Genomic DNA, 27,338 nt, shown 5'->3' on the forward strand with positions numbered 1-27,338 from the left:
GCTAGTTTGGAAGATACTCAGCCTGGGAATATTTATTTATTCTAAGTAATTGGGTGTGGTTTTGCTTTTAAGAATTGATTACTTCTGTTTTCTTTCAAACTGTTGTGTTAAAAGGGATCCCTCCTCCCAATTGGCAGCTGGAAATTAGTGCAAATACCTGAAATGTTATGCTGATTCAGTGGCAGCAGCAGATAGCTGGGAATTGCGGTACAGGAGCAGAGCTGTTCCTTCTTGGTTGCCTCGCTCTTTCTTGGGTTGGCCCATGACAGTGAATCTGGAAACTGATGCAGCTGGTGCTGGATTTGACTCTCATAATTCTCTTTGCCTCAATGCCTCGGCTTGGCTTAGGAGACATCATTAGCTACTGTTTGGAAATCCTTCCCTTGGCCATAATCAACTTCGGAAAGAAAAATAAAAATAATGTATAAAGTCAACAAGTGAAGGAGTTACTTGGGTTACAGAAAATGACAGGAAAAGTTGAGATGCTAGCTAGCCCTGTAGCTTTGCTACTGTGTCTAGAAATGCTTGTGTGGTTGAGAAGGCCAGGGATGAGTGGCTGAGCTTGGTTGGGCATGACAGGGCATAGCTTGAAGGAGCAGAGAAGTGGCAGAGAAGGAAAGGCATTGCTGCTGACCCTGGGAGCGTGCTGGGTTGGAGAGGCCAGGAGACGGCTGTGAGGAGAGCTGTGGGCTGGCGTTAGGCAGCACTGACTGTGTAAACAGGCACGAGGAAAAGTGGAAGAGACAAGGAGGTGGCCAGCATGGCAATATGGTTCATCTCTTGTGAAATACTGCTGTCTGCAGATCTTGGACCCCTAGAGCTCTCCAGAGGTGTCAACTTGACTACACATAGCATAGTTTTGTGTTGGTGTATTAAAATCTTTCTAAAGCTCTCATGCCTTCTGTTCTCTACATGGCTTGGCGATTCAGACAACTCTGTGTCCATGCAAGAGGACTGCAGAGCTGATGTACCAGATGTTTACTGTGCTTTGTGGTTATTGTGGGTGTTGTTTCACCTGGTTAGTCTGCAGATCTAATCAAGGCTATAGCTAGAGCAGGTGCACAGAAAGCAAGGGTTAAAAAATCGTAACTTGGGCCAGCGTTTACTGAAGAAACAGGCAAAAAAAAATAGGATAGCTGGTTGAAGTGGGTGGGAACATAATAGTAATAAGCATCCATAGTTGTGTGTGTTAAGTGTGTTTTTTTCCCCTGATTTGTGAATGAGAGTGTTCAAGGGAGTGTCTTTCCACGAGAGTTTGTGAGGCTCTTGTTCTTCTTTTCATGAGGGTTTTTAGTTTGACATAATTTTTGGTCTTTAAGTTACATGACTTTGCAGCAGTAGAGGAGAAAAAAAAACCACCCCAAAACCCCTATCTAAACCCCCCAAAAAACACACACACACATACACACAACCTCAACAAAACCCAAGTCTCTAAAAATTCCTATTTCTTGAGTCCTAATTCTGAGTTTAAACCTTAATCAATGAAGGTTCAAAATTGCCTTACACTGAGACGCTCTGTAGTGATGTAGAAAAGTAGTTGTAAAAACCCAGTAATAAACTAGAATATTTTGACATGAGACATGAGTGAAAACTTAAATCTGCATATAGCTGTCTATTTTCCAGATACAGACTGCAAGGCTTAGAACAGTGCATTTAATTCAGGGCTTTTGAAGTTTTCAAAGGCTCCAGCCTCACTAGCTATCAGATTTTTGAATTTGAAAAGCACAAGTTATGCTTGTGTCATTGCTGCTCATGTGATGCCACTGGTACAGCTGATCTGGGACAGCTGAGAGTCTGCAGCGTTGCTGCTTCCAAAGTCATAGATTGGAAAGCCTGCAGAGATACTGTGCATGGATACACAGAAATAATTATTGTATACTTCTGTGTGGACATGCCAAATGCTTGAAAATAAGTGCAATGTGTCTGCTTGTTACCCCTCATCAGTAACATCTTCAAAATACTGCTAAGCAGCTGATCATTTATTTCTTTCTGTGTTCGTAACATGTAGGTTGCTTTCTGCACTCTGTTAAGAAAATCTCAAAAGGATTTTATTTATTTAAAGATACATAGAAAGGAATAGAAATAGTTTTGATTCAAGTATACTTTGTTAATGTGGAAGTGAAGGCCTTTTTTCATAGTTGAAGCAGTATTTAGCCATCCTTCAGATACACTTGCTGTCAAAGGATGTTTTCCACAAGGAGTTGTAAGACCACAGTCTTCCTAAACATTGTTTATTAAATGTGTATATTTTGTGCTTGCGATAACTGTTGCAGACTACTTCACTGAGATAATAAAAACATTTCTTTGTCCGTTTCAAACAGAGGTAAATGGTTACCTATGATACGCCTGTGACTTTGATTTACAATTTTAAAAAGAAAATTGTCTGATAATTTCAGTAAACTGTTCTCAGTGTTAGAGTAGCATTGATATTGTAAGTATAGAATATTTGAGGTACAAAGTTGAATGGTCCAATTGGAAGGAAATATCCACAGACCAACTTCTTTGGTGGTTCTTTTCCTTTTTTGGGAGAAGGTGGAGGAGGAGAGCGGGCAGAGAGTGTCTAGATGTAATCAAGCTGTATCCTAGTTTGAGTTATTTTCCCCTTTTTGTAAGTAAATCAAAGCATTCAAATGATTCAAGTTGCTAAAGATGGAACTACTAAAACCATCCTAATTTTTATTCTATTTATAGCAGTAATTTGTTTTTCATTTCTTTTATCTGTATGAAGATTCCTTTCTAGTGTTTCTATGGTCAGTCTTGCATTTATTTTGTGATACAGGTGCTGTCACTGACTACCTGAGACAGATTTCAAGCAGAATGCCAGCTCATAAATACCTGTCAGATCTGGGGTGCATTAGCACCACTTCTTCAGTGGCACATTGCAGAGAGACTGGACAGTGTGCTCTTGGGGAGACTGAGCAGCCTTTTCTCACTGTGGAAGTGGAGTTGAGCATTACACTTAATTCAGGCTGGCTTCAAAGTCTTGCCATGCCAGGTGCTGAACCTTAGGGTAAAAGGAAGACATAAAAAACAAACGTGTGATCTAATTTAAGCCAAGGTATCATGAGTAGGTACAGCAAAAAAATGAAGAATTAAGGACAAAGAATAGAGGGAAACGATAATAAGACAGTATGTGTACTTCAGACTACTACAGTGTTCAGTGGCAGTTAAACTAATACACATCTCTGGTTTGGAACAGTCAGTATTCAAACTGATGTGGGATGCACTTTGGAGAAAAATGCTAAGGTGTTTAAATAAAAAATGGCAATTTCATTGTATGTCAATTTTGCACTTAAATAAATGGGTTTTTTGGCTTCTTGCCCAAGTTCTCTGCCATTCCAACTTGTTGATGAAGATGGCACCAGTTCCTGATTATGCTTTACATTCTTTGGTCTAAGATACTGTTTCCTTTCTTTCCTCTTTTTTTTTTTTTTTTTTTTTTTATTAATTCATGTTAAAGTGTAACACCACCTTGTATTTTAGAAGGGGTGTGTGTACATGTGTGTATGTGCAAGTGCATGCATGCGTGTGTCCGTGTAACAGTTTCAGTGGGTGGATCATACTCCATTAGTAGTTCAGACCGTTTGTTACTCTGAAACTGAATCTTGTTTTCTTGATGATTCTGCTTCTGGAATACACAGGAAAAGATCTTTTAAGTTCAAGCAGAAGTAAGACTAAATCTGTACCGCTAATTCTAATCATATGCATTATGACAGTACTTAAGATTTACATATACTTATTTCTATTTTTATTGTTATTTTACTTGTGTAATTAAAAATGCAGAAGTAAATTGAAATAGCTCAACTAACCTCCTAATTGTCATCTAACATAAAGCTTTCAAAATTCTATTTGGAAATATGCTAAAAGAAGCAATAATCTGAATGGTCAGAGTTTACAAGATGAGGAGCATAATAATATCAAGAGGTGAAATACTATTGAATCTAAATATATTTTAGTATTGGAGACGACTCTCATATGTTTATGCTCAAATATTACTTCAAGATAGCACCAGGATAGAGAATTTGGTTGCTTCTGCTGAGCATGTATGGCTGGGTGGAGAAACCTATTTATATAATCATATATCAGGAATTGATTTTTAAAAAACTTATCTCTTGAGTATTTCAGTTGCATGTAGTATTGGTATTTGAGTGCTCGCAGAGGTAACCCAGAGGTCTCCATCCCTGAGATATTCAGAAGCTGCTCTGGACCCAATCCTGGGCAACAGGAGCTCCCTTCCAACCTCAACCCATCTGTGATTCTGTATGGATCGGGGTGATCATCAGAGGTGGCTAAGGTCATTCATAGGATATGTTCCCAGGTATCATTGTGGTGGCTGACTAGGAGTATCTGTGTTAGGTAGGCGTTTTCTGTTTTAAGAGACACTTCTGATAGTGGGTAGGCTACTTGGAGAAGCAGCTTTGGGGTCACTGTTGTTCAGTCTCAACGCTTGGTAACTCACTCATTCGCTTTTTGGGTGATAAATTAAGATCTTCATCAATTTTAAATTTCTGAAGGTGGTTGTAAGCTGCAGCCAGGCTTGGCTGTACTAAATGGGCTATTCCTGGAGTCGGGCGCTTCCCCTGCCCTGCGCAGGACAGGTGATCTCGGCATTGCCCTTTGACTCTCCTTTGGACTCCTTCCAACTTACCCAAGTCCTCCTGAACCGCTGGCCTCGGCGTTCCAGGGAGGGCCGTGCCTCCCTTGTGCCGCGGGGAACTCGCCTTGGCCAGTGCCTGTGGTCGGCTGTCCCAGCTGGCCCTTCTGAAGTCCCCTGTCCCACAGGAGAGGCCTGGGGACGCAGCCACCGGCACCGGCTGTGCGGAGAGGCCTCTGGGCTGACCTGCCTTCTGCGGGCGGGAGGGGTGCCTGTGGGTGATGGCCCAGCTGCTGCTTTGCTTTAACGTTTGCCTCTGCCATATAGATCTTTTTGTTTTTCCCAGGCTTGTTTCAAAAAGAAATCCCTAATCTCCTGTTAGGTAACACGTACCGGACTAATTTGTTGTAACGCTGTCACCACTGTATCATCTACACCTTCGTATGTAGATGAATCAAAACATGCTTTCTTTTATTAAGCACGTCTGCATTTTAGTCCTAAATCGACATGTTATCAGACTTGGTAGTGGTAAACATGAATGTAAGCATGATTATGTGAAACTCTGAGTAGCCTGGATGTAGAGGTTTTTTATATTTTTGCTTCTGAAGTCAGTGTATAGGGAAACTTAGTAATGAAAATGGAAGTAAATGAAGATCTAACACTAACTTTTGATTGCCAGTTAAAATTTTCAGATTACACTGACTTCCATTTCTTCCCCCATTTCTTTTAAAATACAGTAAAGGAATTGCTTTGCAGCCAAGTACAATAAAGTTGAAAGCTTGGATCTTCTGTAACTTTCTAGAGCTGCTGGCTCTGACTCCCTAGAAGGAGCAGTGGCTCATTAGGGACACTATAAATAAATAACGAGGCTCAGTTTTCTGTGCCACTAAGTAGGTTCCACTTCAATTCAGAGCAAATACCTTATGTAAGTCTAGTGAGGGGAACTTTCCTCAGTGCATACACGTTGCTGGCATTAACCTATTGATAATGAAATTCAAAGCCTGTTTCTCTTGTGACGGGTGGACAGAGCTTTGTGTGAGCTGTCAAAGGAAATTAAGAGTTCAGCAATTGACATAGAAACAGGAGAAGAGGCTTCTTTGTATTTCTTCGTCCTTGTGTGCTTTTGACAAATACTGTTAACTACTTAGAATTTGGTCCACTGTACTAACCAGAAGTTAAAATGGTGGGTTTGGGAAATAGAAAAAAAAAAAATAATTACTTTTTTCTTCTCTAACTTATGGATTCATTAAGGTTCTACCGTAATAATGCACTCTCACGCATTAGAAATTCACCTCAGGAAAACAACTAAATGTGCCTTTGTTCTCAAAGATCAGAATCCTATTTTCTATCACTGTAAAGCTAGGTACATGTTTCTGTGGATGCATAAATTGCTTTGAGGTTTTTTTTTTTCTTAATTTCCTTTTTTAACATTCCTGCCCCAGCCATTGTGAAGTTTTTTTTTAGTTGTCTTCATTTAAGGCATTTACTTCCTCTGTATGTGACAAGTGACATTTAACCCTGAGGAATCTTAAAATGTCCCCAATGAGAATCTGTTGGTGACACTGTGATATATCAAGTGCATGGTTTGTGACGGCATCCAGTATTACGTAACCATGGGCTGTAATTATTCAGATGTGATGTCTGTGGATGTATGAACTTGGAAGAGTGCAGCATGACGATGCTGAAGACAGTGTTAAAATAAAATCTTTCTCTTTCATCTTGCTTGTTAGCTCTTGAGGGTGCTGTGGTGCCCTGTGGTGTAGTATTTACACTGCAGTTGAGGTGTGAAATTTCCTGCCACGGTGACCTCCTAATCCATTTTGGCAGTGCTGTGACAAGTCAAAAGTATGAGCATGTGCAGACCTGTTTGGTGGAATGGAGGAGACCCAAGGGGGAAAAGATAGAGATTGAAGAGGAAAGGGGAGCTTTTCTTGAATTTGCAGCCTTGCTGTTTTAGTTTAGAGTTCAGGTTTTGGAGCAGGGGGAGCAGCAGATTCCTCTGGAGCTGGTTTCTGTGAGAAGTGTGAAAATGATGGTGTATTTGTAATACAGATGATGACCATCAGCCCTGGTCATCTCCTGACAAAAAGAACAAAGCAAAGCTACAGTCTTCCGAGTGCAGGAAACTTTCACTCTTAAGTTTTCTTTTCTGTGGACTTTCTTGGAGTGAACTGTTTATCGTGTGCTGGGTTAATGCAGAAGGTGGCATCTGAAGCCCTCTGCGCACACTTTAACCGTCCATTGTAGTGAGCTGAGGGTGCTGTCAAAGCTGGCAAAAACGTATCAGATGGCTTCTGTGAAGTGCTTATGCAAAGCATGAGGTATCTGATTAAAAAACCGCTGTTTTTTAATACAAGACAAGGTTGATGTTCAGGCTCTTTAGCATCAAATACATTGTTAAGTAGCGTTTCTGTCTGTAGTCATTTCTGTGGCATTGTTATTGTACCTGGCCTTGTTTTGTGCATTAACCTGTTAATATAGTTCAATTTTACAATTATACCGGCCCCTTCCTGTCTTTCAATGAAAGTAAGAAATTCTTCTCAAGTGTTTCCAATAATGCTTTGATTATTTTCTGGTTTTACCATGCCTGTGGCCCAGGCTACATTCATTCAGAGAGTACTGATCTCAAATCTGAAAAGCTGTGCTGTTGGTTGTTGGTGTCTTCTGAAGTTTAAATTTGTACTCAAGCTGCAGTTAAATAGCCTGCTTGTTTAATTTTTGCCATAGTTAGATTTTAAACCTTCGGTCAGGGGAGTGCCAGGATGTCCTGGCCCACTGGGATGTTGTGAGCTTGGGGGAGATGCGCGATTGAGACGAATCCTTTTTCCTCGGGGCAGGGCTGTCGAGGTTCTTAAAGTGTTTTTCCAAACATAAGTTTTGGACTGCCAAAATTCACCCGGTCTCAACCCAGATCTCTTTAGTTGGGATTATGTTCCTTTTCCATAGGGTGTTTTTTGGACCATCTCCAATTACTTTTTTTCCCTCAGGCTTGTTCCCATTTCTGTTTTTCTTTTCCACTGGTAGGTGTGAGTAGACTAGTTTTCAGTCCACATATATCCTCAGATCTGACCTACTTGGAAATTGTTAAGGATTGCATGAAGAAAGGCTAAGGAAAACTAGTACCTTGTGAGTCTGATGTTAAGGTTCATAGATTGCCAATTCAAAAAATCAAAAGCAAGATCCATAGGCTGTGTTAGCAACTACTGTGGTGCAATGAGGGTTGCGAGTGTGACGTGAAGCAGCAGGGGCTCAGCATCCACACTGGGTGTGCTTCACAGGCTGTGCTTTGGTTAGCTCTAGCCTGGTGGCATGGACTAACCAGTTGTTAGGTGTGCTCCAGGAGCACATATTCCTATTAAGTTTTATCCATAGGGAATGCAGTTTGCATATTCTGAAATCCTTACGCAGCATGAACCGCAGCGTAGTGCAAAGCAGTGGGCTCCCAGTGAACTGAAATGCACATGCAGAAGGTGACTAGGGTGGTGGGTCTGCAGAAGAGGTCAGTGGTTAAGACCTGTCCTTGACAAAAGAGGCCAGATGAGCTATTATTGATAGTAAAATTTAAAAAAAGGGTGGGGAGGGAGATAAAAAGCCAAATATGTGGCTTGATCAAAGTTTTGGCCTGCCAATAAATTAGTCATCCAGGTTGCTGGTGGTGTGGTTGTGGGTGTGGAAGTGTATTGCAGTATTAAGAACGGATAGGATTTTGATCTCGGCAGTTTAGGGAAGCTGGAAATACTGGTGATGTAAACCTAAATATGAATAACTGATTTAACAGACCGTTAACACTATGCACACTGCAGTGGGAAAGAATTAATGGTGTTTGTTAAAAGTGATTGAGATAAACGTAAAGCCATGGTATTAATTTTAGGTGTATGGAGATTACATCCCATATATGGATTTTTGCAAGAAAGCAGTAGCCTAAACATGGAGGAGCAGGTATTTTGGTCAACAGTGAAACACCTGTTTAGCTGATCTTTAGCTTAAGCAAGTATTACTGGCCAAGTTGTATTTTTACAGCCGGTGAGCTGGCAGCCACATGTTTTTAATGATGAACAAACACACCACCTTTCCAGGTAAGTGCATGTACTCATGCCACAGAGTTAATACATTACACTTCAGAAGAGGGAGAAGATAGGAGAATGAGTATTTTATTGTGATACCCCTGTTACAAACATGTGTAACAGTATTGCATGACCCAGAGTGCATACTTGTGATGACGTTTTTTTTTTAATATTTTTAACTCTAGGTCTACCCTGAATTACAAATCACCAATGTTGTCGAAGCCAACCAGCCAGTTACAATCCAGAATTGGTGCAAAAGGGGACGGAAGCAGTGCAATGGTCACCCACACATTGTGGTTCCCTACAGATGTTTGGGTAAGTGACAGTTTCAGTGTGGTTTTTCCTGCTCTTTGATTTTTTTAGTCTCTTGATGAAAAAGATAGAGAATTTACATAAATTACTTTTAAACCTCTGTATTATCATCTTCTCTGAGGCAGGTTTTGTCTAATTGCTCTGTCCTTTGGAACTGTATTATCTACAGAGAAAATACTCCTGCTCTTCCCAATACTATTTTCATGAGTGACTGAAAACCAGACTTCTGCTTACTCCCCCCATTTTTGTCATCATCTGTCGTCTTCTTTCTTTTTCCTTCCATATAGACACGCACATGTGCGCCCAGTTTACAAGGTTTTTTGTTCATAAGTTACTCATCCCTCAAGAAATACTTCTTTTTTTACCCCCATTGTTTTTGTAATATCTAGCACTTGGTCTCTTACTGTGAAAGACAAGAGAATTGTTTTTTATTGAAAGCAAGCAAAAGCTACTTTATAAATTCTGTTGTTTCTTTCTGCAACTATTTTTGTTGCAGGTGCTTGCTATTCTTTCCTGTGTCCTTGGGTGCTTTGAATCGATTCACCAATTTAAAAGGGAGGTTCAGTCCTTAATTATTTTTTTTGTTAAGCTTTACTCCTGTCAGCATTCAGAAAACTGAATTGTATTAATTTTTCCTTTTCATGAACGTTCTAGGCACAACATTTTCTTGAGATTATTTCAAGAGCTATTTAAATATGTTACTTTACTATTGCCATTTGAATTGTGGTAAATCGGCTGCCTGGTTTCATGTTCAAATGCTGGAGTTCTGAGTTTGAACTTGCTTTTATACTAAGCCAGGGCAGCTAAAATGTGTGGAAAGCAACTCAAGCCAGTTATTCCATGAAATAAGTAATGAAATAAATCCAGAAAATACAGTCTCTAGAATTTCTGTTCAGTGCAATAGGTAAAATACATGGACGCTCTACCTGATGTCCAGGCAGTGAGTGTGCCAGCTTAACAAAAATAGGACTGCAGAGTAACAAGTATGCTACCACTATGGTCAAAGGTGCCAAAACAGCAGATAAGCAAAATCTGTGCTGAGGAGTATCAGGGAAATTTTATTGTTCAGTGAGGTTTCTAGATCTGATGTATATTTGTACAGATATGAAATAGGTATTTCCAGACCTGCAACGTATCAGTCAGTGCTACCATAGGTAAGAATGACTAGTTTGTTCTGAGCCAAAAATGTTAAAGGAGAACCCAAATTCAGGACTTTTTGTAGAGAGATGGACCTGCCTCTAGTAATACAAATCCTGACTGCAGGAAGGAACCTACTGCTTTTTGTGTGTTTTCCAGACTTCTGCATGACTGGAGCTGGTCACTTCCTCCAAAAGTTCTAAGGCTAAAAGGAATGCACTCTTCTCCCCATTTGCTGCTGTGTTTTCTTTAGTTTTCCATAGAGAAGATAAAAACATCAACTTATAGGATCATTGTACTAGTAGAGCCAGATAAGCAACTTGTTAGAGGTGAGGCAGAACTGCAATCTCATCTAGCGTCATCATGATAGATTTGATCAGATTCTGCAAGTGCACTTGAACTGATTAGAGATGTGGTTGAAGAAGGTCAGACTAGTGGAACTATAAAAACTAATTATTTATTGTATTGTCATCATAAGCAAAGCTCTGAATTATGATCATGGAACTATTATGCTCCGGATTCTCTGTGCTTATGCAGATTCGGTCAGTGCCCTGGAGAACTTACAACCTAATTTAAGATAAAAGCCAATGTCATCACAAGAGCAAATGAATATAAATTGGCCATGAATAAATTTAATCTGGAAATTATAAGGAGGTTTCTGCAAGAATAAGGAGCTCCAACAGTCTTCTGATAAAAGGAGTAAGTCTAATAATTTAGAAGGAAGTTCATAAATTTGTGAACAAGGGCTATATTCAGTTCCCGGCAGGAGTGAGGAACTGAACTTAGACTTCTAAGGTGTCTTTCCGGAGTTAGTTTTGAATGAAAAATTATTGGGAGTTTAAGGTCTGCTATCTTTAGGTAGCAAAGTAGGCTTTGCTTGCTGCAGGCAAAAATTTTAGACATTTAAGCACCTCATGCCCATTAATGCCTTGCCCCTTAGCTCCTATTTTCTGTTTTAAAATCCCCTCATACACTATTTCCTTGTAATTGAGTTTACGCAGTTGTGTCTGCCTTGTGTGTGTTTGACATCCTTCTATGCTGCCATTCATCTTTTGACCCTTACTAGGATAAAACTAATAGAAACAAAAGCCTTAGATACTGATGTTCCCAAGAGTTTACTGGGAGAAGAGTGGCCACCAGAGGAAAAACAGTGACCGTGGCCAGTATCTGTCTCTTCTCCATCAACCAGCCCTCTGTTTGTTGTGTATGGTTAAAGTAAGACTTTCTTGCATGTGGTAAAGAAGCGTTCTAAGGCTGGAGGGGAGTGGGTCATGTTCCCACATGTGAGGCTAGGGGTACAGCCCATTGTGGGAAGTTGGGCTTGCTTAATATGCAGCAGCAGGTGTTCTTCTGTTGGTAGCAGCCCATGTTGTCTTCTCCTGTTGGCTTGCTGCCTTCATAGTGGTGAAGCTGGTCATGAAATTAACAGATCCTCTGAAAAGAGCAGAGGTCTTGAAGGGGGGAAAAAAGTGTTGTTTGGGGTTTTTAATGAAGACTGTTCATTTACTTTTCCTGTTGGACAGTTACTCTTTTAATTTAGTACTTTGATTTTTGTGTTTTCGAAAAGTTGTGGTCAGATACCTTGAATATTCTTGCTGCCTTGTACATCAAAGGGGTAGGCTGGAGGCAGGGAGTTGATTGAATTCAGTCTGTCAATGTCTCTTAGCTTTGAAAGATTATATTTTTTAATAATTTTATGCAATATTGTTATTTTTGTTGGGTGCTTTGGTTTTGGGTTGTTTGTTTTGGCTCCCCCCCCTTTTCTTTTTTTTTTTTTTTGTATGTGTGTTTTAACTAATCTTGTAGCCTGCACAAACAGCTCAGTATGAGGATACTGATTTCATTAATTATCACCATAAGCAGTGCTATGTCTGTCTTGGAACTTTCTTCCTAAATCTTGTTTTTTACAGAGTTAAGGAGTCCTGAGAGCTGTTTTTTCTTTCTCTCCTGCTAATACTTCTTCAATGTTAAAAGATAATTTTTTGTAAACTTGGGATTTTGCCTGTCAGTTCTGCATGTGCCCCAGCTATCTTTGGTGTGGTAGCTGCTAGTGGGCAATTTCAGGAACTGGATACTGGCACTGCTCATTTCTTAGTAATTTTTGTTAAGTATAGGCCCTTGATATAGATCAACGTTAAATCCGTTGACTCTGGTAAGGATTAAGGTGCCAAAAGAAACTTTGGTAGTGGGCAGCTCATTGCAGGGTTGAATCTTACAAATTTCGCTTTGCTGTGAAAATCATTTTCAGTATCTTGAATCAGCTTATAGTTTCTTCCATCTTGACATTTATTTTCCACAGAGGTGAGAAACAGTGAGTGACAGAAATGTGTCTGCTTTCAGGCCAGATCATCTTCACAGTCCATTTGCGTCGCAGTCTTCAGCTGAGGCACTCTGAGACATGTAGAGAGCGTATCACTGCAGCGCTTGGCTGCTCCATGAGTTTTTTCTCTTTGAGACTTGTGCATGATGGTAGTTACTGCATCTATTTGTAGCAGTATACTTTAGAATTGTTGATCGGATTTATTAGACTACACAGCTTTGTATTTTAAGTGGATACAACTAAAACATAAAAGCAATAATTTAAATAAGGCAAAATGAAAACCCCTTATTTGAGTCTGCCATGTGTCTTTGCAGTGACCACATAAATATGCCCCTAAAAATGTTCTAATTGAACCCAAAGAACAACAGTATTACTGGTTTGGTTTATTTTAAAAATCTACTTCTGTGCTTGTGTGCAGGGCTTTGCAGTGTTCTTAAAACTGCAAGCTTTGAGATGTTCTTGTGCAGTAAGTCTTATTTACTGATGTATTTGTTACATGCTTCCAGGGATGCAGGGGATTACTGTACAGTTTGAGTTCATTGAAGAGGGGAAAATTCTTGTGAAAAGAAAATTGTTGAGTAAACTTCAGTTACCTTTCTGAACGCACTGATGGCATTTGCCATAAAACTATCCTTATCTTCCTTCCTCTAGAAAACGGTATCTTCCAGTGTACTTCTTATGGCCATATGCTGTGTTAGCCATGTTATGATAGAAATAGGACTCTAGATGGATATTTAGGTCTCTTGAATGATGGTGCCAGACTGCTGTCTTCAAGGGGGGTGGGGGGGGGGGGGGGGGGGGGGGGCAAATCTTGAATTTGAGGGTGGTTGGTTTTGGGTTTTTTTTAGTAATACAGAGATCAAAGGGTTAAATTACGATATTTGAGTGAGATATGTACTGCTTGACAAAGAGCCACATATGTGTGTCAGTGCTCAGGCAAGGATGATGAGCCATGAGATGTGCTGGTGGAACAGTGGTCTGCATTGCTTCCTTGGTGTTGCATGGCATGTGTGTGCTGGCATCCCCACACCTGCAGCATGGACAAAGCAGGTGCTTTTGAGGCTGAGCCCTCCAAAATGGTAACAGTGAGCTTGCTGTGGGGCACGGCTGCAGGATTTTGTCAGGCAGTGCAAAGGAGCCCGTGATTTCCACTTTGTTCTTTGGAAACTGTTCTTGAAAAATACCCTGGCTGCAAGCCTGGCCTTGTTAATGTTGGAAGGAGGTCTGCAACGGGCTACAGCAGGAGGGCAGGATTTCTGCCTGTATTGGGGCACTGTGGGCAATAAGCAGTTCTGGTTTGCTTTTTCTTCTCTTCACTTCTTGCCTGAGAAAAAAGCAGCTGGCGAATTTGTGCAGCGTGGGTTGTGAAATGAGGTAGTTCAGCCTGTGTTCCCAGCTGGCAGCAGGAGCAGGACATCCTTGTCCCAGTGCCATGATTGTTTGAATAGCTTGGATAAATGTATGGATATACTTTTCTAAGTGGATGACATTTCATTTACTGTTGGTGAAATACATCCCAGCCTAGCTGCTCATTGTGCACCGTAGCCCTGGAGAGAGAGGAGAAGCTAAATTATGCAGAAGTTTGTGAATCGATACATGGGCATGGCAGACGAAACAACTGCGAGGTTGGGTAAAGGGGAAGGCATTGGTTAACTGCGCTGTGCAAAGCGCTTGCTGGCGTATTCACATGTGACTGTGTTTCATTATGTTGTTAGTGTATGCTGCTAAGCACTGTATTCAGTGTTTGAAGGATCCAGATGTATTAGAATATTACGATGTATGTAGCCTCTGTCAATCAAAGCGTGATTACTTGCAATCGTTTATTCATAAACAAGTGGATTAGGTTTATATAACAAGTATATTTTGCTGTTTGGTTATGTAGTGAAAAGCTGGCTTCTGTTTCTGCTTTTAACAAAAACATCTTTGAAAATATTTATTAACTTGTCATGCTTTATTACTCTAAAAGCTTGTAAACTTAACCACTTGTTGATGTCAGAAGAAAAGGCATACTCAAGTTTTGATATGTATGCCTAGCCAATTATACCAAAGAAAACACCAAGGTTATGCCTGGAATTAATCATTTAAATAGAGATCTATGTAATTGACAGTTCTTTTGATTCATCTGGTAGTTTACTTGCAATTTTTACTGTAGCTTTTTTCACACAAGTATGTGAAATGTCTGTTTACTTCTACATGGCAGTACTTGCTTTTTGTTTTTTCCCCCCCTCTCAGCTCACTGTCTAGTGCCCGTGTTTGACTGCAACGGCAAAGCTTCTCTTCTGAATACTTTGGAAGCACTTTCCACTGGCTTTTCCATGCGGCACCTAATCAACAGCATGACATTAAGTAATTATCATGGGGTTTTCCTGTCCTTGTTAGTTTAGCTATCCACCTCCAGCTTGCCTCAGTCTCTGCTCAGCCACGTGAGTGATGCAGACAAGCCTCATACCACACACTTTTCCTAAAATAAAAAAAAAAAATGCACTTAGTTTCAGCCTACGCAACTACATGTCTAGTTTTTCTGACAGCGCTAGCTGACAGGAAGGAAAGTATCTCCAAAAATACTGACAATCTGAATGGCTTAGTGGGGAGACCACAGGTAGAGAAATGCTATGCACAATGAAAGGCACAACTGTTCATTGGAAGAAATGTTTCATCTCTCTTCTTCGCTCCCTCACAGACAACTTTCCTGCCTACTAGTGGTATTTTTGGTATAGTGCTAGCGGAAGGATGAGAAAGCCCTGCCTTCACAGGCTGGGCACATTATTTTTTTTTTGCAAAACTGCAAGCGCTGTAGGGATAATGAGGTGTCCTAACACACTGGCTTCCTTCCACTGCAGCAAAGTCTTGGCAGGTGCTCCCTGCCCAGGTCCAAAACCACACTTGGCTGCACACAGGCAGCTCTTCGGCATTGTGCCAGCAGTCAAGAGTTTTCTCCTGTTTCTGCATCCTCATGACTGAGCTGAGTGCAGCAACCTTTTAGAGCCTCACTTCCGCAGGTGTTTTCTTAAATGCACTTCTGTGCAGCGGTGTAATTAGGAACATGCCTTGACCTGCTTTGTTAAATAGACATGGTTTTCTGTTATACCTGAACTCTGCTGGGCCAAATTTTATGGTCAGCTTCTGTAATAAAGTGGCTGTTAAGCATCGGTTGGGTTACTAATTGTTCGTACAAACAGTAACGAGTTTATCTTTTTATTATAATTCTGAGCAGCTGTATTACCTCGTGGTTTATAACTGTGTCTTTCCAAGTACTTTTTTTGCAGAGGAGGACTGTGTAAACTGTTAAAGTGGCCTTTGGCGTGGGTCATGGGGGCAAAATATCATCAGTTGGAGGAAGAGGTGGGGAGTGGGCAGAGAAATCCTGAATGAGATCGCCTACCAGCAGCATGGAAACTTCCTCAGGCAGTCAGGAACCTGTTTCTGGAGGCTTCCACCTCCTCACTTGAGCCAAACATTCGTTCAGCTGTTGGTTTAGCCAAATCATAGCTGAAGGCATGGAAGCCTTGAAGTGAAAAGATAAAGCAAAATCAGCATTCTGGTGGTGACCAGGATGTGTCTTTATGTATGACTAAGAGTAAATATAAAACATCTTATTTTTGTATAGTAACCCCAGAAGAAATAAATCTGAACTTACGTATTTCTGTGCATTTTTAGGGTGTATGTATGTTTTACTTGTTTGGTGACTGCAGTAAGGTTTTAGTAAGAAAAGGATTTGTGGAACAAGTCACAACACAAAAAACTTCTTGAGATCTTGAACACAATAGCTCTGCAGATATACTCCTAAAGCAGTAGAAGAATTCTTTATAGGTAAGCGTTGAAAATGAGGGGTTAATTTGTTTCTTTACAATGGACAAAGGAGACGAGAACAGGTGGTGTATACACTATAGGAACAGCTTACAGGAAGTGTTCACTGATATGTGAAAGTCATCTTCATAGCTATCTATTAAAAATTGTAGTAAAAATTGTTACCAGATGTAGTAAATACTGTTTCTGGGTTTTTTTTGTTAAATGTTTAGAAGCTTGAAAAGATAAATCAGTTTTCTGCTTTAATGACTAATGCTAGTTGGTCTAAGTTTTCTGTAACTGTCCAGGCTATCTGAGTGTGCCAGGGATTAAAAGCAGCATCTTCCTGCTTTTTCTGCAGTGCTTTATTTAAAATGAGTTAGCCACAAAAAGTCATCCTAAAAGAGTATTAGTAAGGTTAAAAAGAGCCCAGAAATTATGAAAGGGGGAAGCTGAGGTGGCCTCCTGACTGTGGGTCCCTTCCTGTGCAAGGGGCATCAGGGAGGCTGCAGTTGCAGGGCAGCCCCATCTGCCTGCCCTGTCTCGCTGTGTGTGCCTGAATGAGCTCTTCGGTGTTTTCTTCTGACCTCCTGGCTCGGCCTCTCCCACAGCCTTAGTTAATGCTCACCACTCAGATCCTGCCTGAAGTTTTAATTTTCCTCTTAGAAGTTTCTCTAACCTTACCGGAGCACTTTGGAGAGACAGGTTTAGTTTCACAAAGGTCACAAGGGTTAGGAGCGTCATCCCTAGTTTGTAGTTGGAAGGCTGGAGAAAGGCTGGGGAGCAGCTTCAAAACCAAATGCATCTGTTGATAGTCAGGCTCCAAATTGTAAAGTGCTTGAAACAGTGTGTGTGCACATGCACCCAAGGATTCTTTAAGAAGCATATACATGTATTTGGTTTTGATAAATGTGTCCATTCACATACATACACAAACAACCTGGGAGTATTTCATGAAGCCACTGCCTAAGTTTCATAGCTTGTTCATTGTATGCATCCAGCTTTTGGAACGGAGAAGCCAGGAAGCTTTCATCGGAGCATCTTAGTAGCGCTACAGAGTTGATTAATCCTGTTGTGGTTTTTTGGTGTTTCCTTCAACATACAGTACTTAATATTTTGCAGTGGAAGAATTCTGCTGATTAAAGTGTGTTGTCTGCTTAGTCTTTTAGGAAGGAAAGATGGGGAGAGGGAGAGAAAGGAAGTGTACATCTTACCGCATGTCATTAAATTGATTTGCATATGAAGCATCTTCCCACAGATTTGTCACCTAACTGAAAGCCATGGTAAGATCTCATGCTAAATATGTTCTGGTCTCAGAGGAGGATTGAATGTTGCCCACAGATTTGGTGCAGTTGTTCAGTGCAAAGGAAGAGTCAGTGATGGGAATCACTGGATGTTTCTAAAAGGTGCTAGGAAAGATCCTGGAAATGCATTTCGGTAAATCTGTTTTGGGGTGTGGGGGTGCTTTTTTGAAGTGTTGAGCCCCTAGGAATATTGGGACTTACAAGTGAGTATGATATTGAGCAAGAGGCTCTTTTTTTTTTTTTTTTTTTTTTTTTAAAAAAGGAGTAGGTAGGCAAATGGATAGTGTGTCTACTTTGATTTTTCAGAAGAAATTTAACAAGGTCCATTACCAGAAGCTATTAAAGAAATTAATCTACCATGGAATAGAAGAGAAAACTCTTCTGTAGCTAAATAAGAAGAAAGATAAAAAAAGGCAGGAATTAATGGTCCATCTTCAAGGTGGAGAAAGGTCACGAGCAGAATCTCAAGGGATCAGTTCTTGTGCCAGTGACATTCAAATTATTAGTGATTTGGAAAAAGGGTAAATCGTGAGGTGACCCATTTGATGATGACACCAAGTTATTCAAGGTAGAATTAATAAAGGCAAACCAAAAAAATTCAGATTGGTCTTTGATATTGGTTGACTGGAGGTAAAATGACAGGCGAAAATTAATGCAGTAAAGGCAGTATACATGGGAAAAGCACAAAATAAATTTATCTTATCTTACTGTATATGGTGATACTGTGAGTAGCCTTTAACTTCTCAGGACTGAGACCTTGGGTATTAACAGCTCTGTGAAAACAGGTTCATTAGTGTCAAAAAAGCAGTATTAGAGATTATCAGGAAAGGAACGGGGAATTAAGACAACTGTATCACTGTGTCAGTTATGGACTTATCTGTATTTGTGAACACTTTTTGCTGCTCTGGCCTTCCTCATAAGAAGGATATAGTAGAAACTGAAGAATTTGAAGAGTGAAGATAAGTGTTTTAAGAATGACATGGTTCTTGTAGAAGAAATGACACAGTAGATGATAACTTTCCAGCATAGAAAGGAAGATGCCTGGAGGTTCTGACAGTGCTCTGCAAAGTCATGAGTAGCTTGAAGAGGATGGATGAGGGACAGTCATTTTGCAACAAGACCAGGTGATCAAATGAGATGAGCAAGCTTCAGGCTCCAAAGCAAACAGAAGTCATTGCGTAGTTGTGTATTTTGTTGCACAGTGTTCATGTGAGCCTTCTGCCTTCTGCCACAGTGTCTTGTGTATGCTGAGAGCCTACAAAGGGTCAAAGCCCAGCAGGACATTTCACGATAGGACAGTTAATCGGTTGTTAGGGATCTTAATCTTGTGTAGGGAGAGGTGGTGGTGAAACACTGTCCTGGGAAAATACTGCTGCTCTTCTACAGTTCCTATCCTTTTTTGATACTGTGTTCTAGGTACCTGCTGTTGACCACTTGAGCTAAAAGGTTTTTTTGGACTGAGATAGGCATTCTTGTGCTTACATGGGTTCATTTCCCATATCAAAGAGTGCTTTTCATCAGGCTTCTTAGCACCATCCCCTCAAGCCTGCTGCTGTCCTGCTTTTCTTACCCAGTCTGTCTCTTCTCTCCAGGTTTTCCAGCCTAACTCCTCCCTTCTTTGGCTCACCAGGTGCTATGGTCTTGCCCATCACCATTTCACTCAAGTCTCCTTTCGCCTCAAGGTGCTGATGTTTCTTCACCTCTCCTTTCCTTCCAAGTAATCCAGTAATCATCTTCCTACTCTGGCATCCATCTCCTCTCAGCACATACTCTTCTGCCTCCTCACAGCATCTGCTATCCAAGCCAGTCTTACTGGTGTCTGCTTTCCAGCTCTTTATCAGTGCTGCCATGCATCTCCTGTCATCTCATTTCACATCTTGCCTGATGCTGAGTGAAGCAAATGGAGAGAAACCCTGTGATCCTCCCTGGGAGCAATGAGACCAGTATGTTCTAGCACAAAGGTAAGGTAGCACTGTCCTGGGGTTTTTTTCTGAGGTAGTTTTCTTCCTAATGTAGCTGGTACAGTGCTATGGTTTGGATTTAGGGTGAGAATAATGTTGATAACACACTGAAGTTGTAGTTGTTGCTAAACAGTGTTTACACAAGTCAAGGACTTTGCAGCCTCTTCAACCACCCCACCAGCCAGCGGGTGGCGGGGAGGGGGGCTGGGGGTGGGCGGGGAGCAGAAGAACCTGGGAGGAGACACAGCCAGGACAGCTGACCCCAGCCTGGCCGAAGGCATATTCCATACCATATGTCCTGCTCAGTATATAAACTAGGGGGACAGCTGGCCACGGGCCACTGCTCAGGAACAGGCTGGCATCAGTCAGCAAGGGATGAGCAATCGCATTGTGCATCACTTCTTTTGTTGTTTGTTATTATTACTACTATCTTGCCTTCCCTTTCTGTCCTATTAAGCTGTCTTTATCTCAACTCATGAATGTTACACACCCACCCCCCATTTCTCTCCCCCATCCCGCCGTGGGGTGTGTGTGGGGAGGGCAGTGAGCAGGCAGCTGTATAGTGTTTAGCTGCCTGCCAGGTTAACCTCGGCAAGCACTTGAGAGGGGAAAAAACCAAACCCAAACCTTCCGTTACAGCAAAAACAGGCTCTGGCTTCTGAGCAGTAAGGTGGTTGTGCACATCTGTCACGTTTTATGTGACAAAAATACAATTTTTTCCCAACAAATTGCAATAAAATTTGCTTTGTTAAAGCATCCTGGGTTATGACTATTAGAGACACAGACTGAAGGTTGTTTCTGTTGTTGCTGCGTTTGGGTTGAAGAAAGATCCTGTTGCTGTGTGCCAGCTGACCTAACTGCTGTGAGATATTCTACTTAAAGCTTAGCTAAGCTAAGATGGCTTTGTGTTATATAATAAAAATAGCCATTGGACTTAAGATCCACCCCCACCACCCCCCATCTGTATCCTGTATGTGGCTTATAACATTGGATGAGCTGAAGATTTCTTCAGTCTCTGTTTGAAGTCCATTATCTTGTAGGCAGGATGGAAGAACATTGTTGTCTTTTAAAATGCTGGCATTGTTTTCCTTCCTTTGTCGAATATCAAATCCAATATTGCACCTGAATAAAACTGGGAAACTCAGAATAATAACGTTCCCAGAGGAGAAGAAGCCACGGTAGTGGGCAGAACTTTGGGAAGGAGCCTCTTGGCTATGAGTGATGCTATTGAAACTGCGTTTCCTAAGTCTTGTGGGAGAGTGGATTAGGCTTGTGACATGCTTTTAAAAGACACGTTTCTTGACCGAGGTTGCACTGTCCTCTGTCTCATGTATGCAGGAAATAGTGAGCAAGGTAGTGATTCCACTTGACTGTTAGTTTGTGCAGAAGCAAATGGGTGAATACTTTGGGAATGCTGGGCATGGTTCCTTGGTTTTTGTCATTGAATATGTCTGTTACTGCTTCAGCGAGTCCCCTTGGGTCTGGGAACAGCTGAACCACTTCATTGCATGAAACATGAATTAGCAATGCTTCCAGGGTATTAGTCTCTGGACAAAAGCTGTTACTGTACACCTTGAGTTGTATGTTATGTCCATGTTGGATTTTTCATATTGTGCCCATGTAATTTAGAGGTGTGGCCTTGCATTTCAGCTCTATCAGTTCAAATTTAAATTCTGCAGTGGCTTCTAGATTGGGTATTTTTATGTCACAGTACTTTCCCAAGACATCAGAATTACTTTTCATGAAAAAATGTGCTTGTTTTTTAAATAGCACAGTAAAATGTTTCTTAATTTTTTAACCATAGCAACAGAATTAAAAAAAAAAAAAATATGTTCTATAACTAACAGTATATGTATTAGTTTTTTTGCTGTCAGAATGCTAGTATGAATTAATCTCCATATTTGTTTTTTTTTTTTTTTAATTTAGGCAGGCAACCCCCTGTATTTAATGATTTAGATGGCTTTCCGTGGAAGTTATTCTGTCCTTCATTAAAAGACTTCAGATATTTGTTTATAAATATGCCCTTACATTCTCAGCCACAATGAGCAGCCTGGCTTTTGGATAAAGTTTGTGTCGGAGAGCTCATCTGTAACCTTGGAAAAGTGTTTGCAAAATTACTTTTAGTAAGTGATGGAAAGAACTTGGTTAATTTTCAGTAATGTATTTCTCATTTAGGGCACATTGCCCTTCAGGCAAAGAGAACTGATAAAGGTAGTACTTACGATGTGACAGCACAACGCCTCCGTGTTTTTCTGCCCTCAAAGGATAAATTGCCCATAACTGGCAAGGGCCTCTCTGTGGCAGCATTACAGGGCTGTACTCAAAGTGCTAGAAGTTGCTTAGGTCTAGCACACACTCATTCATCAGACCTCATTGCTGACAGCCTCAAGACGAAGGAGAGGTACAGCCTCATGCTGGCCAGGCTTGGACCCAGCAGTGTTCCGGTGAAATGGCAAGCTGGGATTCAAGGGCTGCATCCACAGAGCTGTGCTGGGCTAACACCAGCGCTCTTCCCACTGAATGGATCGCTGCACTTGGAGTGTTTCCCTAGGGAAAGAGTTACAGCACTCCATGCTTGTGTAAACATCCGAAATCTTTGCACAATGAACATGCTGACATTTGAAGGTCAAATGTGCTTCAACACTTCCAGTCCCTTACCGACAAGCACAGGCATCTTTGTCATGCAAGCAGAAATTCCCTTTGGGTTCCTTTCTCTTCCATATGAAAGCTTATACTTGTGGTGGATGCTAAAAACTACTGTGTAACAGGAGACATTTTGTGTTGAAATGTGGGGGTTTATTTTCTTGTGGGAAACTTCTGCAATGGAAAATACAAGCTGAGAATGGTTATATGTGATTTGTAAGAAAAAAGCATCCATTAACCACGTAGCTACTAGATTATTTTTGAAATTGGAAAAGCAAGCTATTTTTAATATGCTTCTCATGGGATGAGTGGCAGCATAAACCCAAGAACTTTCTCATGAAGTTGCATTTGGTGTTTTGTTTTGTTGGGGTGGTTTTGTTTTGTTTTTATTAGAACCATCCCAAAAATCTCTCAATTCTTACTTTTGGTGGCTTTTTTTTAAAGTTTGCTTCTCTTGAAGCTCTTCAAATCTGTGCACATGGTTTGTCTACAGCCCTGAAATCTGAGAGCTGAGTAGACTACGACTAGCAACCCTCCATCCGACCCCTCTTCCAAAACAAGTGGAACGGCAGTGTATTTTTTTAAGGAACAGTTTTCGCTGTGTGTGAGATTTTTGTGCTCAGAAAGCTGCATGGAGGGGGTTAAGTGGTCAGGGTGGGGGTAGGTGGTCTGAGGAGCTGCCAGCTTTGCCTTGGGAAGCTGGGGGGCTGCTGATGGGGCAGTACTCTGTCCTCTCTGGAGTGAGCTGTTACTTTCCTCCTCCTATTATCTGCCTGCCTGCCAGTCTTTGGCCTGCTAGCATAGCAGGTATCACAGGTTTCTGTAGTTTACTCATCCCTGTTCTTGTATGAAGCTAAAGGAAGACTGCAGTACCCAGGGGTAGTAATGCACTGGCATTCACTTACCAAAGCAAGTGTCTGTTCAAATCCTATGCTTGCGTTTATTTATTCTCCATGGGAATACTTGTATTGGTTTTATGTGAAATGGACTGTATTCTTCTCTGCTTGTGCCTTCATTGGGTTAAAAAATGAAGGAAGATGCCAGCATATAAGGAATTTAGAAAGTGATGGAAATTGAAAATTCTAGTTCTGCAGAGCTGTTGTGCATGACCAGTTTGGTTTTAAACTTCCTGGACTTGATCTATTTGTGTGTAGATCATACCAGCATAATACTTAATAACAGCCCCAACCTGCTTGTTAACAAAAATAAAGCTACTAGCTTTAATACTTCATTAGCTTGAAGAATTGCTGCTGATTTACTGATTATGGTATAGTCTTTCCTCATGAGTGGTTTCATCTGTATTAGTGAATATATGAGCAGGTCTGCATTTTGCTTTTGCTGTGGATTTAGACTTTATTCAGATCTTTTGAACTTTCTTACTGACGTCCAGGTTGAGAAATAATAGTAGGATTTTCTAGTATGCTCAGAATCATATGGAAATTTCTCTTAAAGAACTTAATGTAATTCAACTTAATTAAAAAAGGAACTTAAAGGGGGATTTATTCCAGTAAAGTATGTGAACCTGAAGCTGATAAAAATTACTTCCCATTTTAGTAGAACATGAGTATGCTTCAAAAAAGACATTATAGTTGTAACCCTTTTTCTTAACCTCCTGAGTTTTGTTGTTTTCTACCCAGGAATCTGTTGTATGTACCTAAAAATGCAGAATTGATAGGTAAGAGTTGTATCTTAGTTTTGTACTCAAACAGATGTGCCTAACCTGGTCGTTAAAAATGCTTCCCAACTGTTCACTTTGAAATACTGAAAGATAGCAAAAAACCCCTGTGCTAGAGATAATGAATGATAATCGTGATTATTGGAAGCTATTTACTTTCTGCACTAATATGTTTTATCTTTTAACTCCCAGTGCCTTTGTCAGTAAGTTCTTGATGTGTAAAATATTTAAATTACCCCATATTTTTCTACTAGATCATTGCAACTAGGTCAACAGAAAATTGAATCATAACAACTTGTATCAAAGTTAATTTTGGTAACAAAAATTAATTTTTGGCTCTGTAGTAATACCAGCTTCTGCCTCTTTTTCCGGAAGGTACTTGGGTGAATACATAAGCAGTGTCTGCTTCGGAAGTCTGATTCTCTGTGCTTTGAAGGAGACTGGGTTTTATTCTAGTTTTTTCCCTCAGCTGTTCTTCATTGAGTTGGTCTTATATATAATGGGGTTTTATACCTTTTTATTACAGTTTAAACTAGGATGCAATTTCTGAATAGCTTATTTTGTCAAGTCATTATCTTCCCCTTGTGACTGTTCTTAATCTGTTAGGTGATTATTGATAATTTACAATCAGCTCCCTGTGACTACAGCTATTTGGAACCAGTCCACCCAAAACAGATTAAAAACCCTTTGGGAAAAGGACTATCTTACACTTTTAATGGTACTTAACACAGGAACATCCTGCCCTGTGACTGAAAAGCCTGCATTTCACCTTACAGTACAAGTAAGAAATGATCAACATCGTGTGTGTGAGCCTACAGCTGGAGCTGTTTTACCTGTTTCTGGGATTTGTTTATTCAGTCTGTACTGAAAATAAGACAGGCAAACTTTGCTTTGCATACCGTGGACTTCTTTTGTGTGTGTGTGTGTAGTTTTGGTTTTGGAAAGCAACCTTCAGGGATATTTCCTTCTTACAGTGAAATCCCTTATAAGCGCTGTAATCAACCTGAAATTCAGCTCTCTGTGTACCAGGCAGGTTTTGTTATATCTGTTGCATAACCTGGCTATGCTTGAATTGAATTATGGAGCTTTTCTTTAGTCTGGGAAGAAATTAATTCTTTTGGGGAGGATGTCCATCTGATGGTACTTGCAATACTGTAGGGAGGCCAATAGACATCTATAAATGCTTTGCTGGAGCAGAGCTGGAGAAAGCATTCAGAGGTTGATGGATCTGGATTTGTCTTTCTGCTGCTTGCCCTCCAGCCTTCCTCTTGCAGCTCATCTCTGTTCTGTAGGGATCAAATGGCAAACAGTATTGGTGAAATTTGAGCCAGGCTGACAAAATAATGCCAAAATTGCCTTTCAGTAAGGAGTGTCTTAAAACCCAGGTCTCTGATCTTGCTGATAGCATGGTCACAGGTGTGGTATTGCTGGGGAAAGTGTAGAGCCACCGTTTTTTCGAGAGAAATACTGGCTTGGGTTGGCCTAAGCCAATCTAAAACAATATTTACAGTACGCACAATTTTTTGAAAATGCAAGCTTGTCGATGGCCTGTGAAACATTTGGCTACCCAGAGTGTGTTTTGCTAACTGTCTTGGGGTTTATATGCTTAAATACTGGGTCAACTTTGAAAATAGAAAACATTTAATGTGTAAACCACAATCACCGTTGTATTGTTGTAGAGCACTGAAGTGATAATTCTTTTATGTTTCTTTTCCTGTTTCACATTCTGGAAAAGAAAGTCAAACTTCAGCCTAGTTACAGTGTGAAATTCCCATCGACATACCCTTTTGCTCTGTTCCGTAAATCGTAAACATATTGATATGCCACTTTGTTCCCAGTTACTGTGGGAAACAAGTTTTTTAGATTAAAACCTGATTGAAACATGTTTTTCTGTAGCCTACCCAGAACCGGTTTAGTACTTCATTTGCTCTAACAATGATCCTCCAAGTTAATTTGGCATATCATAAAGGAGTAATACTGAAATCTCATATATCTTTCCTTTTTTGTAAAACTCTCTAAAATCATAGGAAGCTGTAAAGTTTTATTTCAATTTTCAGTTATGCAACTGCCCTTGTAATTTACAAAAAGTCTCCTATGTCAAGGTGTTTCAAGAGTAACTTCTAAATTCTAATAAAAATGGAAAGTGTAATTTCAAGTTAAACTCTAATGCCATTTTTATTATGTATGAGCAATCAGCTGTGTACAATTACTGTTATCCAGTCTGTTACAACAGAATCAATTTTACGGCAGGCTTTTGTACGTTATCAGAGGTAAAGCTCTTAAGAAAAATGTGCTCTGAAATAGCATGTGCTCTGCTGTGGCAGGCTAGTTTAGTTAAGGGCATTGGAGAAGTGGGAGGATGCCTTTCTGAGTCTCCTGAATGCTCTGAGGTGCCACCTCTTTCCATTTGTCCCCTCCCATCTTCCAGCGATCTGGCTTGCAAGTTGTCTCTGAGGTTGCTCATGGCCCAAAAATCCTCGTATCTACTGCATGTCCACAGTATAAAGTATGAATGGTGTCTTCACTGTGTTTTGGCTTCTGTGCCACACCAGGAGATGTGGGCTAACTCATGCCCAAACATTCCTCTTTGAGGTTGGTTATGAGTAGACATTACCATCTTGGGACATGGATACCTAGAACTGTCCTCCCTCGCTTGCACTCCCTCCCTTGCTCATGGAATTTCCCATTGTTCCCTCAAGATTTCTGTTTGACATGTGACAACTGGGGATGAAATGGGTAAAACAGCACCTTTGGGGAAAACCTGCCGAAGAACTCATTGATGTTGCCTCTCATTTGGCAAAGCTGATTGCTGGGTTTTGGGGGGGGTTGGGTTTGTGTTTGGGATGGGGTGGGCGTTGTTGTTTGTTTTTAAGTACTGGTTGAAGCAAATTGCTTTTTTTCCTGAACTGGGATGTCAGCTCACTTGACCCTTTTATCTGACGTGCCAGGTTCACATTGCTGGGTGAGAGCAGCCATGCTGCAAGAAGTGCTTGTGCACCGTCCCTGCTCCAGCAACCGAGGGGGGCCCACCTTGAACCTCCTTCAGCAGCTGTGGTCTGTAGCCTTGGTTAGACAATAGGGTCCAAGCAATATATCTAAGAAAAAAGGTTTTAACCATGAAAGTATGTACGAAATTCTTATCTGAATAAAACCCTATTAAGGTGAAATTTTCCTTGTTAGCGATTTGACTTCAAAAGCAAGGAGCAGCTTCCTGGGCAGCTGGGGCAGAGGCGCTACCTGGAGGAGGCAGCACCACCAGCAGACACTGCGCTGGTGCACTTTTCTATGTATATTTTCCATTTTTGGTTACCAGTACAGCCAGTGATCTATCTGGAATGCTGCCTCACTGCCAGCATCAGAGGAGCTGAACAGAGTAACATCAGTTTTCATCTGCTGCTTTGAAAAGTTTTGCTCCTGACCAATTACTAGGACCAACAACTAGCAAACCTGTTCTTTAAAGCTGTCTCCTTCCCGGTGTCATGTGTAACTCCTAATGGAATTTGGGTTCTCCTGAGTAGGGCCCATGAAACACTTGGCCAGCT

General features: G+C 40.8%; 1 protein-coding gene across 4 annotated transcripts in view; it reads left to right on the forward strand.

Annotated features, from left to right (window-relative positions):
• LOC121083016 (amyloid beta precursor protein) overlaps positions 1-27,338 on the forward strand; it is a 229,415-nt gene that overhangs the window by 70,949 nt on the left and 131,128 nt on the right. For all 4 annotated transcript variants that reach the window (XM_040582851.1, XM_040582852.1, XM_040582854.1 and 1 more), the window contains exon 3: positions 8,844-8,973. In XM_040582851.1, coding sequence (XP_040438785.1) covers positions 8,844-8,973 — 130 coding nt within the window. The remainder of the gene's footprint in view (positions 1-8,843; positions 8,974-27,338) is intronic.

Source organism: Falco naumanni, chromosome 2 (genome assembly GCF_017639655.2).
Source record: "Falco naumanni isolate bFalNau1 chromosome 2, bFalNau1.pat, whole genome shotgun sequence".
Classification (NCBI taxonomy): domain Eukaryota; kingdom Metazoa; phylum Chordata; class Aves; order Falconiformes; family Falconidae; genus Falco; species Falco naumanni.